Source organism: Chinchilla lanigera, unplaced genomic scaffold, assembly GCF_000276665.1.
Source record: "Chinchilla lanigera isolate Chin_1 unplaced genomic scaffold, ChiLan1.0 scaffold00005, whole genome shotgun sequence".
NCBI classification, from domain to species: Eukaryota; Metazoa; Chordata; class Mammalia; order Rodentia; family Chinchillidae; genus Chinchilla; species Chinchilla lanigera.
In genome coordinates this window covers 9,735,909-9,754,022 of record NW_004955406.1, presented here as the reverse complement: position 1 = coordinate 9,754,022, position 18,114 = coordinate 9,735,909, and the positions used below count along the sequence as shown (strand labels likewise).

Below are 18,114 nucleotides of genomic sequence, written 5' to 3'. Positions count from 1 at the left end.
CGGGCCCGAGGCGGCGCGCGGGCGGCGACCGGTACCGCAGGCTTGAGCGCCCGGGCGTCGGTTATATAAGGCAGTTCCCGCGGAGCCGCGGCACATGGCAGGGAGGCGTCCGTGTTGGTTTCCCGCGCCGGCTGCCGGATCTTCGCCCTTCCTAGCCGCTTCTTCCCCGTCGCCCTCCGGTGCGGTCCGAGCCATGGCGGGGCTTCCCCCCGGGGAGGCCGCCGGCGCTCGCAGACTGTCTTGCGTTGGTGTGTGGTCCGCGTGTTCGCGGGTCTGGTTCGGGTGAGTCCGGGGCAGGGAACAAAGTTTGCCCCGTGATTCCAAATCTTGGGGCACGCCAGGAGTGAATTGGCCCTAGAGAGGATTTTATTTACTTGTTTATTTACGTTGGGGTACTGGAAAATTGAACCCAGGGCCTTCGCAGTGATCTACGTGCCTAGACCTTTTTATTTTTATTGTTTCATTTTTGAGTCGGGGTATCGCTAAGTTGTCCAGGCTGAGCTCAGACTTGACGATGTTCCTGCCTCAGCCTCCCAGAGTGCTGGGATCGCAGGCGTGCGCCGCTATGCCCGGCTGGGATTTTTAAATTTAAAATTTGTTCTGGTACTAGAGATTAAACTCAGCCCTTATTAACACAGAGCTTCCCCAGCTTTAGTTTTTGAGACGAGATCTTACAGGCGGGACACAAAGTTGCCATCCTCCTGCCTCCTGCTCCAAAGTGCTGGGGTGAGGGGCGCGCACCTCCGCTCCATCGAGGAATGAACGTCCCAGGAGTTTACCCCACCTTGGAGGTTTAAGGATGATTGATTACTTTTGCCATTGGTTGACATTATTTTGGAGGAAGTAGATCAATTTTGTTCTCGGAGCCGTCTAACTTCATACTGGAGTTGTACAGTTACAGGAAACGAGCGTTAGTTTTGTTTAGTTTTGGTGGTGGGGATGGATCCTTGGGCTTCCACAATTCTAAGCTCGCACTCTCCCCGTGAGTTACACCCCCCAAACCGCTATTTTTCAAAAGTCAATTGGAGGAAGAACTTTGGGTTTTTCATAGGTCTTTTGGAAATTCCGATCTTCAGTTTGGTCCCAATATCCTGACGAGCCTGTGGATTTTAAAAACTGGCTGTCGTGAGCTCTCATTTGAAAGGTCTGCAGGGGGAGAAGTAGTTAGGGTAGGTATACTTATTTCCGAGGGCTCCACCGTGGATGACAAGTGTGTTAAGTGCTGTAGGAAGCCTACTTCTCTCGGTACTGTGCTTTTTTTTTTTTTTTTTTTTTTTAACTGCGAGTCGAATTTACGACCCTGTGCTTGCCAGGCAGGCACTGTTCCCCTGTATATCCCCGGCCCCAATAGTGTGATTTTTAACCCTGCTTTTTAAATTCTGTTTCTTCAATAATGTAGTACTAAAGTCACCAATTCACATAATTCTGTTCTTTATTTGCGGGGAGGGGGTGTACTGGGAATCGAACTCAGGACCTTGTGCTTGCCAGGCAGGCGTTGCAGGCCTTGCGCCGCTGAGCTATATCCCCAGCCATAATTCTGTAAAAATTTAAAATAATACAGCCATTTGGGGGGCACACACATCTTGTTTTAAGAGGAAGTAAAACTGAATAGTCCTAAACAGTGCAAATTTTCAGGGATTTTTCCCCCCCTCCCTAAAATAAAGTTTTAATTTCGATAAGCTATCTCAAGGGTCTTTATAAATATTCTATCTAGCCTCTTCCTGGGCCCATTCTCTTAAAGAGATGCTTGAACTTCCATGTTTGCTTCACTCATTTCCTTCACTTTGAAGTGCCATTTTTTTCAAATTCTTAAATTTTAAATCTACCTTTTCTTTGTTGTACTGGAAATGGAGCCCAGGGATGCTGTACCACTGAGCGTCTCCCTCTTTATGTCCAGGTAGAATACAAATTTGAGATCCTTCTGCCTCAGTCTCCGTAGGTCCTGGGATTACAGACAGGCCTGAGCCACTTCCGTGGCTTCAGATCTGCCTTCTAGCTGCACTATCATTTCCCTTCATCCCACTTTTCCCCTGGGATTTCATAGCATATGTACCTCTGTTGTGACGTTTATCCTTTGTGTCTGTTACTCTCTTGGTTAATTGTATTCTGTTCTAGAATGGAAACTCCTTGAGGTCAGAAGGTCCTATTTCTGCGCCTGTATTCTGATGATTTGTTTTGTTGGTGGGTTGTTTGTTTTTGAGGCAAGGTCTCCCTGTGTAGTTCAGGGTGGCCTTGAACTTGCTATGTGGGCCTCAGTCTTCCCACCTTGGCCTTCCCAGTGCTGGGATTACAGGCATGGCTAAAAATGTTTTAAATGTAGTTGATGATTAATAAATGTTTGAATTATTAAATTTGAAAGAACAGCTACTAAAGAGGTGGAAGTTTCTGGGTCCCCTGGTACTCTACATTAAAATCGTAGTTCTTAAATCTTTTTTTAGTAAGAAGAAAATAAAATTGCATACAGAATGTTTTGTGGAGATGTTTGCTAAGTAGATATTGGAATGTGACATTTTCTCTTTGTTTTTAGATAATTAGATTAGGTTCCATTTTTTAATGATAGAATTCACTTTCTTTGGGGATGTACATCAGAAACTGATTTATGATACTTTGTTTTAATGTTTTAGTAGATTTACAAATTTTCTTCTGTTCTTTATACTGAAACAGTGTATATTTAAAAATTAGGCAGGCCCACTACTGAGTTTTTAAAATTTGATTTTGTTTAGCATATATCCCATGTGTCTGATAGTATCTTGTTATCAACCTATCTTAGTATACTGAATACTTAGACCTGTTAGTTTTAAAGTATTGTGACTTGTGAAATGCCCAATAATAAGAATGGGTAATTTTTTTTTTTTCTTTTAAGAATTCATAGTATAATGAAGAACACAGGCAAACCCAAGTTACAATTTTTTTTTTTTTTTTTTTGAGATGACATCTCGCTACATTGGGAGATCAAAAAAGTCACATTTAGGTTTGACAGTATAAACAGTAAGAGGAGATGAGACGAGATCACACTCTGGAGAGTTAGTCCTTGAATGATGGCTGTGACTTCAGCAGATTGGGATGGAGGATGAACAGTATAAATAAAATGAAAAGGCAAGCTCTTGAATGAAGGAATTTGGGGAGCAAGGCAGTATAAAGATAGTGTAGGCCTGTTACATTGTGGAGGGCCTTGATTGCCTGTGGGTGGTGTCAGCTTTTTCAATGTATTAGGAAGTTACTGAAGTTTTATTAAGGAGATGAGTGACATTATCCACTTGTGGTTTACTCAGAAGATGAACATGTTTTCATTTGTAGCCAGTAAATGTTTCTGTTCTCCCTATCTAGACCTTGGGAAGGGGTTGAAACCTTGTAAATTACTTTTTAGAGGTTGCTGATGCTGGTGTGTCATAAAAGGCTGAGATTCTACTTAGGTTTGTACAGTGCTGAACTTGGTGTCTTTGTCTTTTATGTCTGAGATATTTTTCACATACTTCTGTTTTTAGAAGTTCTCTTCAGTGTGCTTCAATTTAAAGTCTTAAAACTAATTTTTGTCCTATGGATTGAAATGCTTAATTCTGACTTGACAATCTTTCACTCATGAAACTTTTTTTTTAAGCACCTTTATAGTCTCCCCCCCCTATGATATGTCTGGGGTCTCCTTTTTTAGAAGCTTAGTTGAGAAAAGAAGACAGAGTATAGAAGTATCAGATTACACGTATTGGAATGTGGTAGAACCTGGATTCAGGTTTGTATTCAGTTTGAAGTTTGTGACCTTTTTAATACTACGGATAGAACTTATGATTATTGTATAACCTGGTATTTCTCAGGAAGGACTTTGAGGAAAAAATTCCCCCTTTGAAATAGACGTTGAGTCTGTGGCCATACCACCTTAAATGCACCCAATCTCCTCTAAAATAGGCATTGATGTTTTTGAAAGATAGAAAACCCTGTTGTAATCCTGGGATCGCTAAAGGAACACTTTTGTTTTTTTGGCTGTGTAGAATCCAAACCTAATTAAAGTCTCTTTTCTAACCCTGAGAAACAGTTTCTTAAAATTGAGATGAATGTAGGATAGCACTTGACAGGAGTGATTGCACTGAGAAAAGAAAGCTCTGGATTCAGTGTTCATTCTAACAGTTCAGGGTGTAATAAGCATTTTGTGTTGGTTGAATAAATTTAGAAATAGACCCAAAGTGATAAAGTGGTTTATCTGTTGGATGTGGGAGGTAGAAGGGGATCATTAAGAAAGTTGAGGTTTAACAATCCAAAGTTCTATAGTCTTTAATTTCTAACTTTCTAAGAATAGCACTGGCTTAAATTATTTACACTGTTCATCTTTTGGGGAAATATCTGGGCCATAAGCCAGAGTTAGAAGAGTATTTTGAACTTTTGTTTTTCTGAGATAGGGTCTCACTATGTAGTTTAGAGTGTCCTTAAACTCTCTATGTAGCTCAGGCTGGCCTCAGCAATTCTCCTGCCTCTGCCTCCTGAGTGCTATGTCAGAGGTGTGTGCCACCACGCTCAACACAAGTGTGTTGAACCTTTAACACTTGAGAACAAAAGTTGGTTTAGCTTATGGTCCATACAGATTTGGATCCATTTCTGATAGACTAATGGAATTAATATTTACGTGTTGGCTTTAATTCGGCATAAGACACCAAAGAATATTATAATAAACTTACTCACTAGCAAATTGTAGTTCTTTAGGTTAGTGCCGGAGGTTTTCTAGGGGGTGATTTCTGGGGATTGGACCAGGAAAGCACATGTGCAGTACCGTGCTGTGTGCATGGTAGGAAAGTTCTTTACCACTAAGCTACACTCCCAATGCTTTTATACATTTTTATTTTAAGGTAGAGTCTCACTAAGTTGCCCATACTGGATTGGAATTTGAGCTTCTTCTGCCAGAGCCCCTTGATAGCTGGGATTACAAACTTGTGCTACTCTGCATGGCTGAACTGATTTACCTTTGCCATAGGTAAAATAGCTCTCTCTCTCTCTCTCTCTCTCTCTCTCTCTCTCTCTCTCTCTCTCTCTCTCTATGAGGTCATCTAGGTGTTTAGTACTATAAATTTCTAAGTACCGCTTTCACTCTGTCTCATAAATTTTACTTTATTTACCCAGGGCCTTTACCTGAGCTACATCCCCAGCCCCTTTAAACATTATTTTGAGATAAGATCTAGCTAAGTTGCGCAGGGTAGGTCAAAACTTGTGATCCTTCTGCCTCAGCCTCCCAAAATGCTGGGAATACAGGTGTGCATCACAGTATCTGGCTCTGAGACATGCCGCTTGAGGTGTTTTAGACAGGAAGAGAGCAACTTTTAAGCCTTTAATTTTTCTCCCCGCTACTGAAGTGCTCAATACATTTCTGCATACTCTATTCAGTGTCCTATGAATCATGAAGTTTTCCACTTTGACACTGCTCCTGACTGTGTGTTTATCCTGTATCCTCTGATAGTTTCCTTACATGCTTAGGTTGATTACTTGAAGGTTTGGGGGAGCCCACTGCATATCTCTGGAGCTCTAGGTTTGACTTGTAAATCTCAACTCTTACCTCCTCAACTCAGAGAGACCCTTGGTCTCTTTGGACTCACCACTGTGCTCTCTGTCCTGGACATTTTATATAGTAAGCTGGGACAGTCCTAGCGGTCCCCTTACTCTCCTTTGCTCAGGGCTTACATTTCTGTGCTACCTGTTCTTCATTGTGCAGCACTTTGTTTCATATATTTTGTCTTTTCAGGTCTTTTCAGGTAGAAGGGCATATCTGATATGGAAAATAAAATTGTCTTTTAGAAATTATAACTTTGTGTACTTCCACATTGTCTTTCTTTCCTATTAAAATAATAGGACATAAGACTCATCCACCCTAAGAAATAGAACATTTACTATATTTTATTATTTTTTCGGATAATTTTATTGGCACATATGCAGTACATAATGCTTGCACTCCTTGTGTGGCACTGGTACATGTACATAACACATCTTATTTCCTTTTTCCTTGCTTTTCCCTTATGCCTCCTCCTCATCCATCTCCTGACCCCCTTTTTTTTTGGTACATGTTTGCAGTATATAATGTTTAAATTCCTTGTGTGGAGTTGGAGTTGGTATATGTACATAGCACATTTTAATTCTTTTATTCTTACCTCCTTTAATCTCTTGATCCCTTTTCCCTTTAAAAAATATCTGATTTTATTTTTTAAAATTGCTTTCTTGTGCATTATTCTTTTAGGTAAACTTTATTACTACCTTGTAAAAGTCTTTAAAATTCTGTGGCTATTTGGCAGTACTGAGGAGTAAAAACGGGTTGATATTCATTGAATTGCAGTGATTATGGAACTTTATTGCTAAATGCCCATTTAATGCTCCTTTGAATATGCTTTGGAGAAAATTACCACAAGGAATTCTCTAAGGTGTTTGCTATGGAGGAATGACTTTGGTTTTAAGTTTAATAGGAGAAAATATGTTAATTTTAGTTTGCTATAAACTGTTTCTCATTGGGGCTATATATCTATATCTATGTAGATATAAATAGATATAGATATAAGATCATTACAGGAAAAACAACATCAGTGAGTACTGACCTTTCCCACTCAAAATTTGTTTGGTACTGAGATAATGTGGAAGAAATAAATGTGGTCAACTTGTGAAATAAGTATGATCAACTTGTAATAAAAGAAATAAATATGATCAACTTGTCGTCAACTTGTCGATAAGTCAGGCTTATGTGTGGAAGTTCCACGTAAATATAAGAAATTTTTGTATTGGGAGCTAGTGGATATTACTTTTCGTTGACATTTTTGCTTAGAATTTTGAAGATGCTGCCAACTTCTGATTTGTGCTTTTGTGCTCTTACCTTTTTTTTTTTCTTCTTCTTTGTGTAGTGCCTCAGATTCACTGGATTTCTTGATTTTATGGAATCATTGGGTCTCCTTAAATCTGGGAAATGTGTTTTAGAGTATTACCTCTTCCTTGTTAATGTATTTTAGGGGAATTGTGATTAGATCTCTTTCTGTTGCCTATGACTTTTAACTATTCATCTGTTTGTCTAGTGCTACATTCTGAATACGCTTTTAGGCTCTATTTTACTTTTTTACCTATCCTCTGAATTTTCTTCTTTTTTTTTAAATACTAAAGTATAGTGGTGCATGCCTATAATCCCAGCAGTCAGGTGTCTAAGGATCACTATGAGTTTGATACCAGCCTCAACTACATAGTAAGATCTTGTTTCAAAAAAAAATAAAGAAAAAAGGTATAAAATATTTATTTGGTGAATGACTTGGGAAGAATTATTTTTGTAAGGTATATGGTATTGTTAGTGTTCCTTTGACCTGTCCCTTGAGGTCAGGTGTGGATTTTTTCCATTTATGTTGTCATGTGCAAAACGTTGTGGATTTTGGAGGATTTTAGATTTTCAGATTAGGGATGCCCAACCTGCACTCACCAAGTTGTTGCTTTTTTTTTTTTTTTTAATTTTTTTTGCCGTGTGTCTCTAGGCAGTATATTGTTTAGTTTGGCATGTCTTTGTAATGTCACATAAATGTAGCAATTCTGTATGTATTTTCTGCTACTTTTTATTCTTTAATATTCTGACACTTCATATTTTTGTATGTAACTAATTATTACTGCTCTATTGAGTTGTTTAATTGAAATTTAAATTTCACTTGATCTTTTTTGTTTTGTTTTGTTTGAGACAGGGTCTTGCTGTGTAGTTCAGACTGGCCTTGAACTCACTATGTAGTCAGGCTAGCTGCAAACTCACAGCAGTCCCGCTGCCTCTGTTTCCCAAATGCTGGGATTGCAGTATTTCTAATTTTTAGAGGTTATTTTTTTTAATATACTGGGCCATTTTTCTTGTACCTTTTACAGTTTCTCATCAAGTTAATCTTTGATTGCCATAAACATATTAGACATTATTTGCTGGTAATTTCAATATCTGAAGACTTTAGTAGTCTCATTCTTCGGGCTGTTAATCATTATTTTGCTTGTGAGCTTATTTCCTTTGGAACTTTATCCTTGAGAATTCCTTGAAATTCCAGAGGATATTTGGTTGTTTCTGTGGGTTCTTTGAAGTCTTACAGCTTCTGAGACTTTATTACTCCATAATAAATTCTTCACCTGAAGATTTTCAGATAACAGTGTGGATTCTGGTCACAAATTTGTATAAAGGGAATTTTCCTTTTCTGAGTAGACACACAGAGCCGTGGTCAAAGCAGACAGCTGTACTATGTTACTCCCCATCCTGCATTAATAGTGTTTTTGTCATTTATGTGGTGATATACTGCATAACCCTGTGGAATTTAATGGGAATGAGGGAGGCTCTTACTTTGCATTAGCTGTTAGCCCTAAGCTTTATCCTCTGCCTCTGTAAAATTCAAGATTGCCCAAAACAAGATCAGGATCACCAGGATTAGATTTGGTAGCTAACCCTCAAGACCAAAGCAGCTTAAATGTCTCCCAAAATTCCCAACTTCTCTTCATTTTATGCTTTGTCAACTTACTCAAGAAGGTAGTTTTATATTGTGATTTTTAATAGTGGGGACAGGTCATTTAGGGAATCAGTTTTCATATTTGGGGAGTGAGGTCTTTATCCAGTAAAACATATAAAACTCAATTTTTGTGATTCCTATGGGTTTGGACATTTTTGATGGGGTTTCTTTCTTTTTATTGAAGAGGTAATTTTTCTAAAACAGATCGATTTTTCCCTCTGGTGTTTTTGTGAAAGTAGGTTAGACAATAAGATGAATTGGATTGAACCAGTTTTCAAAGAATCTAGGGAATAAAGTGTATTCTTAGGATATCTGGTAAAGTCTTTATTTTACTAAGGCTGTTTGAGAAATACTTTCTTAGGGAATAAGTTTTCTTAGGCAAGAATACTTCAGACCTAGTTGTACTTAAAAATGTATTTTATTACCAGATATTTTATTTATTTTTGTGTGGTAGCTCTCTTTCCCCTTATGGTCCAGGCTGGAAATAATTAAGTATGTGATGCAGTAGTTCAGATGTAACATAATAATGTTATCTTTTAAAAACATTTACAGTGGAAATATGGGAGACTTAATAGCTCAAGTGACTAGTGATCTCCTGCACTTCCCACAAGTGACTATTCAAGCCCTTGGAGAAGATGAAATAACATTAGAATCTGTGCTTCGGGGAAAATTTGCTGCAGGTAAAATAATGTTGCTAAAAGTTTACTAATTTGATTGATTTGGAAGATAAATATAAATGTGTTTTACAGTTTCTTTAACGTGAAAGAAAAAACAGCATAGCCTATGTTAGGGTGGCCTTGTGACTTTTATGTAACACCTTTGTACACTGGAATGCATTATCTGTGAATTTTTGGAGGATTATTGTTAATTTTTCTTTATTGTATATCTGTATCTTTTAGTATTGAATATCTGCATTTGCAAAGCAGAGATAATACACATCTGATTTTTTTATTCTAATTAGTAAGTTTTATTGGGTGATGAGTTTGGATTAGGGCCTTAACAATCTTAGCAGTAGAAAAATCTGATTATAGGACCCTGGATAATAAAAATACTTATTTTCGGAAAGTCTTATTTCGTAATCCATTAATCTGAACATGATCTTAATTTACAGTTTTTAGATTGTGGAATACAGCAGAGAACCATATGAAAGCAGCCACTATAGATTTTAGTATAATGAAAAATATTGGTGAAAACTTGTGAAAATGAATTTTACAGCCATCTTTCCCATTAGGAAGGCAGCAAAGTGTATACATCAGTCCTTTAGCCATTTATTATCCTTTTATCTTGGCTATTAAAACTAGTAACAGTATTTACTTATATACCAAGCATTGTCACAGCTTTTCAGTGAGGTAGGTATAAAACTTCTCTAAGTAGGCACTGTTCTATATAGCTGAGAATCAAGTGGGCTGAACAATTACACAGTGATCCAAATTATGCAGCTAAGAAGTGGTAGAAAAGAGTTTTGAACCCTGGTGTTCAGGGTTCCTATCCTGCTTTCTTAAACTCCGGTGTAGAGCATTCCTCAACTAACTATAAACTAAGGGTATTCAGCTATGTGGACACCTGATGGATGTCTCAGCTTTTGTAAAGTTAACACCATTCATCTGGTCACACAAATGTGAAAATTCAAGATACATTCTGGATTTTTCTGTCTCATTCACCTCTCCTTTTTAAATTCATTAACAAATAAATCCTGCTAGTTTTACTGCTAAGATGAATCTCCAGTGACTGCTTGTTGCTACCCACAGACACTAGTGAATCATCGTCTCCCTACTTCCATTTTTTTGCTTCCCTTTGTTCATTCTTTGCTTTTGGTAACACTGAAAAATACATCAGATTGTTACTGACCTACTTTAAATGTTCTAGTAACTTCACATTATAGGCAGAATAAAATTTGAACATGACCAATAGGTCAAGAAGGAGTTCCTGTTTGTTTGGCTAGTTACTGTCTTGTTTTCCCAGAGTGTGAACTCTTTTAGGAATAAGATCCTGTTATGTTTAATAGCTGCAATAGATCCTAGTTGAAGTGTGTGTGTGTGTTTCTAGGGATTAAACCCAGGGTTTTTATAGTAAGATACATCCCCGGTCCTTTTAATATTTTACTCTGTGACAAGGTCTCAGAAGGTTGACAAGTTGGCTAGGTAGGATTTAAACTTAAGATATTCTTGCCTCAGCCTCTTAGAGTGCTGGAATTACAGGTGGGCACCACCAAGCCTGCGTAGTTGGTATGTAATACTGTGGTTAAAGTATGAGATTTGGTGGAATTAAGGTAGACTTGTCTTCTTCAGTACTGTGTTACTTTGTAACTGTGACTATGGACAAGTTGAATTTAATTACCTTATCTCTATTGCGCTATGCTGAGTAAATGAAATAATACATTTATGTACATAGGATGGTACTTTTACTGAATGATTATTACTGTAGTTGTAGTTGCTCAGTTTATTAATTTGAAGACCCATGCTGTTCAGTAGGTGCTTAGATTTCAAATTGAGGGATGGGGAGGTGATATGTAAAGTTCTGTGTTAATGAGCCGTGTATTATACATTTATATATGTGAAAAAGCTGACTGCTGTTTACTTCTGTTGTGTACACACATTATATATTTGCTTTTTTTCCCTCCCCCTAGGGAAAAATGGACTTGCTTGCTTGGCTTGTGGTCCACAGCTTGAGGTTGTGAACTCTGTAACGGGAGAGCGGTTGTCCGCATATAGATTCAGTGGATTAAATGAACAGCCTCCTATAGTCCTAGCAGTGAAAGAATTCTCATGGCAGAAGAGAACTGGATTATTAATAGGATTGGAAGAAGCAGAAGGGAGTGTTCTCTGTCTATTTGACTTGGGTATATCAAGAGTGGTTAAAGCAGTTGTTCTTCCTGGAAGGGTAGGTACTGTTTAAGATCCTTGGATATTCTGCTTACAAAAGGAAGTTTATCAGGGGTTTATTTACTTGGAAAATTCATTGAACTTCGCATTTAGCATTAATCTCCCATTTATATAAATATTATTTTTCATAAAAAGTTTTATAAACAAGATGTTATCAAAAGAACTTAACATTTAAGATATAACTTTCTTGTTCTTGGCTAGAAAATGTCATAGAAAAATAATAATGACGTGTTCTAATATTTCTTTATGTGAAAAATAGCATCTAAGTCTTGTTCTTATCCCTTGTATTCTATGAATACATTTGGCTTATAAAAAATATATTTGGTACATCTGAAAAAAAAAAAAAAAACAGCACCCGAAAAAACAAAACCAAACAAATCAGAAGAGTGGAATTCCCTTAATACATAGTGTGTAAAGGTATACCTTTACATATATATGCACACGTGTAGTGTATATATTATATATTTGTTAATTGTATATATTATGTAATTATATACAATATTTACATCATGTAACATGTATATATGTGATGAGAGTAGTCATTAAACTAGAATTTCTAAAGTTAAAAGCGAGCTTAATGACTAATAGTTGCAAAACTAAGGCCTAGTGTGATATCGTAGGAGTAGTTTGTAGTCTGGTGTCTTATATGCCCCTGGAAATGGTGATGAGCACACTAGAATAAAAAAGATTTTAGAGGCAGAATTAACTTAGTTTATTAAGTGCTTACTGTAGTCTAAATCAAGCTATATACTAATTCTGGGGAGAAGTTGATTGAACTTGGTCCAGCTTTCAAAACATTGTAAAATTATAGTCTAGTTGAGGATTATAAAATACTGTGTTAAACTGAAGCACTGGAACATGAAGAATGTCTAAATAATTTTTATTCAAGGGTTGGCTATTTCAAGCAAAGAAAAATGGAAAAAGTAACAGTACTGGAAGCATTTGGGAAACCAGACTTAATTTAGAATGACTGGGGGCGAAGAGGAGGAGGAAGTGGGAGCTAAAAATGATGAGGATTCAGATTGTGAGTGGCTTTTTAAATTAGGGGCCTCCTAAAGTCTGTGATGATTTAAGTTTTAAGCAGAACTGTAATGTGAAAAGCCTCTTGAATTGAGTCAGGCAGGGTGTTATAGAAAAAAGAAACAAGGAGATGGTTGTAATTAAGGTACATAATGTGAATTGAACCAAGAAAACGGTACATAATTAAGGTACATAATACGAACTGAACCAAGTATAAATGGAGAAGAAACAAATTCAAAACATACTCAGAAGGTAACTTCCTGACAGAACTCACTGATCATTTTAAACAAGAGAAATTGAGTTGAGCATGGTGGCACACTGGTATAATCTCAGTGCTTTGGGAGACTGAGGCAAGAGGAGCACAAGTATTGAGCCCAGTTTGGGTGAATTAGTAAGACCCTGTCTGGAAAAGAGAGGCAGGTCTGGGGATGTAGTGCATTGTGAAGACCTTGAGTTCAATCCCCAGTACTGCAAGGGGAAGAAAGTAACTAAGGAGGAACAAGAGTTAATAAATTTCTGGTTGCTCAGTTGAATGGATGGGTAATAAAAGGAAGAGAAAATAAAAGGAAGGATTCATGGTAGATACCATCAGAGGAAGTTAAATGAACTAGTTTTTGGCTAAGGGCATAGTATATTTTCCTAAATGTTTTACACTGCCTCTTCTAGAATTAAGGTAGTATTAATAATCACTTCATATAATATTTACATAAGGAATGCAAACTGAGTTTTATACCTCTCACTGGGGAATTAAACAGATATACTTTATTATTATAGCTATTACTACAATTAGAAGAAAACCCATGAAATTACAGCTTTCAGAACTAGTAACATTGTGTAATGTTTTATGTACTAATGCTATAAAGAGCTGGGCTTTTGTCTGTAAAATAAATTACAGCCTCAAAAGAAATTTTAATCTTACATTACACGTAACCACCAGTGCCACATTTCCTCTTTCTTGGACAATCATAAGTAAGTGTTATAGCAGAAATCAGCAATCATGTTATATTTAATTTTTGTGAATTAATAGGAAATAGAAGGAAAGCTAAATATAAAATACGGACAATTAAGCATCAACATTGAAAATTTGACTTATTGGATAAAAGGAAAAAATGTAACTCCATAAAGTAGCTATAGCATAATTTTCTTTAAATACTTCTAATCCTCACTGCTAGTTATTCAGTCTCTGCAAAAGTTTCTATGAAGTCCATTAGCATATAACCTGTTCAGAGGTTACCTTCTAAGCAGGACCTAAATATCTTGAGGATGGGGTAGATATTTTTGTTATGTTTTAAAGAGTAGACAGTAAGTTTTTGTGGAATGGTTTGTTTTTACTCAAGTTGTATAATCCTTGAGTGTTTCATGGTTTGGAGCTTTAAAGTGAAAACAGTTTCTTTTGAGTTTAACTTAATGATTTTATGGTTTTTATAATTTGACTAATATCCTAAGCCTCAGGTTATTTCATCTTGAAACAGAGGTATTGCATAAAGTCCATTATCAGAAGATTATTGTGAAAGTTAAATGAGCTGTTTCTGCTTTAACTAGCACCTAGTAATGTTTTAATAAATGTCAGTTACACAGTTATTTTTAATATATTAAGTAATAGTATAACTCCTAATATATCTGAAGATTTCTTCGTTGCAACTGCTTTAATTTTTTTTATGTACTGCTTGTTGGTTGTCTTTTCTGACCAGTCATACATTCTGCTTTCTAGGTTACAGCTATTGAACCTATAATTAATCATGGAGGAGCCAGTGCAAGCACTCAGCATTTGCACCCAAGCCTGCGATGGCTTTTTGGTGTGGCAGCTGTGGTAACTGACATTGGACAGATCCTTCTGGTTGACCTGTGTTTGGATGACTTATCATGCAGTCAAAATGAAATAGAAGCATCAGGTAATTAGCCATTTTTGACTTGAAATCAAAAATTGAGCATTTGAATATTCTGATTTAATGGAATGTTTTTTAAAGTGGCTCCAAATTTTTATGCAACATAATAAATTGTTTATATATCTTTGTTTCTTTTGTTATGTGTTCCTGGGCACTGTGGATTCTTCTTGCATAGATTCCTTTATTTTGTAAAAGTGTTCATATGCTAAAGTAGGCCTTGAAAACGGTAGAGACATTAATCTCTATACACACACACACACACACACACACACACACACACTTAAGTAAATCTCAGAATAAGGGCCAAAAATATAAAGTCGTGATCCTTATCAGCCAGTATAAAATTCTCCAGCCATATAGAATCAAAGAGTGTTTTGGGCATGCTATGTATCTTCCTATGGTAAGACCAAGGGAAATAAAGTAATAGGAAAAACAGTAATTAAAAGTTTCCCAACAAAGTAATATCCTAAAATAAACTAAACTAACAGTTTTAAATACAACAAAAGTGAACAGATTTTCTCCTTTAAAAGACTTTGTTTACTGTAACCTTGTAACTTGGAAGGATTGGCAGGAGTAGGAGGCCAGCCTGGGCTACATAGTGAGTTCAAGCCTAGCCTGAACTACACAGTGAGATGCTGTCTCAAAAAGGGGCGGAGGAGGGTTTATTTATATATTACTCTTTTCGAGTGCCTTCAATTTTTTTAAATTATGAGACTCTTATTTGATTGGTTCATGTAAAGAGAAAGAGAGTTAACCTAAATACTAAAAATATGATTTACTTAGAAGTTTTTAGGAAAGGACCCCCACCCCCACCCCATACTGGTGATAGAAATTAGGGCTTCATGCATGCTAAACAAGTGTTCTAACACTGACCTACATCCCCAGGCCATTTCTAAATTTTTATTTTGAAATGAGATCTCGTATTGCCCAGCTGGCTGTGAACTTATCTTTCTAGCTCAGCCTCCTGAGTAGCTGGGATTTCATTTTTGTGCTCCTATGCTCAGCTAGGAAAGGACCATTTAACCCTAAAACGGTTTGACTTTGAGGATCTTAATTTTTAAAGCAAATAAAAACGATACCAATTATCTGCATTTTTATCTAGCTTATAGTGAGTGTAATTTATAAAAATTGGGTTTTTTTGTTTGTTTTTTATTTTTTTTTGTTTTTTTTGTCATTTTGAGACAGGGTCTCGCTATGCAGTTCAGGCTGGCCTTGAGCTCACTTTGCAGCTCAGGCTGGCCTCGAACTCACAAAGATCCTCCTGCTTCCCAAATGTTGGCATTACAGGCGTGTGCCACCACACCCGGCTTAAAAATTGTTGCTGTAATAAAACTGATTCAGACTACAAGTGGTGAAAATATCTGATCAAAAATTGACCAAAGAACCAAATCTGCCACTGACTGACTTAAGAAGTTCTTTATTTGGTAGAATGCCTCACTTTTTGTAATTAACTATGTAAGGCTGTGGGTATAGCTCAATGCTAGGTAGAGCACTTCCTTCCCTAACATGTACTGGGCCCCAGGTTTGATTTCCAGCACCACAAAACTATAGTAATAATTCAAAACTATAACTATGTGCTTTGATGAGTGTTATTTATATTTTCTGCAAGTGTAAGCTAGTTTGAGTAAAGATTAATATCTTACATTTTGGTGAAGATAATTTGGAGGTGTGAAGTACTTGATACTGCATCACATCAGGAGGTACATGATGTGTAATTGCTTCCAGTGATCAGTAGGTCCATACTGATAACATGATCCTTTTCTTTTTTAAGTTTCTTGAAAATTTTTAAACAGTGGTATTCAATCAGGTGTGAATTTTGTCCTTTAAGAGATGCTTGGCAATGTCAGGATGGTCCTCCTGGCTACCAGTAGTTAAAAGGCTAGGGGTGCTGCTTAGTATCCTATATTGTCAGCATAGGCCTCCACAACAGATAATTTTCTGACCTCCAAATGATGGTAGTGCCAACACTGAAAAATTCTAAGCTAATTTAATTAGTTGAAGTTGTACTTCATCAATAACTGCAAGATGGTTTTTGTTTGGTGTAGTTTTTGTTTTGTATGGCTGTTTTATTGTAAGTTGATTTTAAAATTTTGTTACTATAAAAGGAAATTTCCTCATTAACTAGATCCGTTTACTACCTTGAAATACAGATTGGACAGGAGGGGAAGGATAAGTGTTTACTATTTTTTAAATGCTAATTATCAGAGTAAGAAGTTGGTGCTACTTCCATTGGTTCTTTTTTTTGTACATGCCAGGTAGGCGCTGTGCCACTGAGCTAGATCCCCGGCCTCCCATTGGTTCTTTTGTAGGTATGGGCAGCATGAGCTTTAGTCTTTTCTCCTTCTATTTTTTCTTTATTGTTACTGAGTGTTGAACCCAGAGCTTTTGCCCTGAGCTACACCCCCAGTGCTTTTTTATTTTTTATTTTGAGACAAGATCTCACTAAGGTACTAAGTTGATTTGGGCTGAGCTTGAATTTTCCATTCTGCCTCAGCCATTCAGAGTGCTGGATTTGCAGATATCTACCACCATGGGTGGCTCTTTCACTCCTTTTTCAGTATCATACTCAAAATGTAGGAGGTTTTTAACATAGTATTCTTACATTTATTTTCATTATTTTTGATGTTTGGCATGTGTTAGCTTTGCTAACAATAGCCTGTTTTTCATCTGACACCCTTTAGTAAAGATGTACAAGAATTATCTACATATTTTCTATTTGAGGCCTGAAATCAACCATTCTTTGAAAGGAAGTTGTAGTTCTAAATTTCAATGAAGAAATAGTCAAGCTGGGCGTAGTGGCACACACCTGTAGTTCTAAATTTGAATGAAGAAATAGTCAAGCTGGGCGTAGTGGCACACACCTCAGCACTTGGGAGCTGAAGCAGGAGGATTGTGAGTTTGAGGCCAGCCTGGGCTACAAAGCGAGTTCAAGGCTAGCCTGAACTGCATAGTGACACCCTGTCTCAAAAAGACAAAAAGAAAAAAAAAAAATCAGCCTTATGTGTGATTGGCTAGGAAATTAATACTTATAAGATCCTACCACAGATAATATTGGATGTGTGCTGAATTTGTAAAACAACACAATTGTCTCTTTGAACTATACATTAAGAGAGGTAAAGACAAGGATAGTTATTTTCCAGTTTAGCATGCTTTGTCATTACTTCTTATTTTAATTGACCCAGTGGACTTTATGATTTGACTAACTGATGACAAGTTTGCTTTTTTGCTGTCTATAGTTTCTGTCAGTTTTTTTTTGTGTGTGTTCTATCCATAGCTTCTAATCGTACTTGTCTTATTTCTTGTTTTAGACCTTGAAGTTGTAACTGGTATCCCACCTGAAGTTCCACACATTAGAGAGAGTGCCATGAGAGCTGGGCGCCATCTGTGTTTCCAATTAGTAAGCCCATCTGGAACAGCTGTTTCTACTCTTAGTTACATTAACAGGACGAACCAGCTTGCCGTAGGTTTTTCTGATGGCTACCTAGCACTTTGGAATATGAAAAGCATGAAAAGAGAGTAAGTATAAATGTTCTTCTTCTTGTGTGTGGTTGGTTGGTTTTTCTTTCCTTTTTTTTGAGACAGGGACTCACTGTGTAGTTCAGGCTGGCCTTGAACTCACTTTGTAGCCCATGCTGGCCTCAAACTTGCAGTGATCCTCCTGCCTCAGCCTCCTGAGTGCTGGAATTACAGGCATGCACCATCACGCCTGGCTTTTTGTTTGTTTTCGAGACAGGGTCTTTCTGTGTTGTCCAGGCCAGCCTTGAACTCACTGTGTAGCTCAGGCTGACTTTGAACTTGTGATCTTCCTTCCTCTGCCTCCTGAGTGCAGGGATTGCAGGCAGGTAACACCACACCTGGCTT

General features: G+C 37.2%; 1 protein-coding gene across 3 annotated transcripts in view; it reads left to right on the top strand.

Moving 5' to 3' along the window:
• Ahctf1 (AT hook containing transcription factor 1) overlaps nt 1-18,114 on the top strand; it is a 67,190-nt gene that overhangs the window by 404 nt on the left and 48,672 nt on the right. For 2 of the 3 annotated variants that reach the window (XM_005374795.2, XM_013520457.1), the window contains exons 1-5: nt 1-282; nt 9,018-9,145; nt 11,092-11,345; nt 14,079-14,259; nt 17,562-17,769. In XM_005374795.2, the coding sequence (XP_005374852.1) occupies nt 95-282; nt 9,018-9,145; nt 11,092-11,345; nt 14,079-14,259; nt 17,562-17,769 (959 nt within the window). In that variant the 5' untranslated portion in view covers nt 1-94. The remainder of the gene's footprint in view (nt 283-9,017; nt 9,146-11,091; nt 11,346-14,078; nt 14,260-17,561; nt 17,770-18,114) is intronic. The other variant, XM_013520466.1, reaches the window with a different exon arrangement.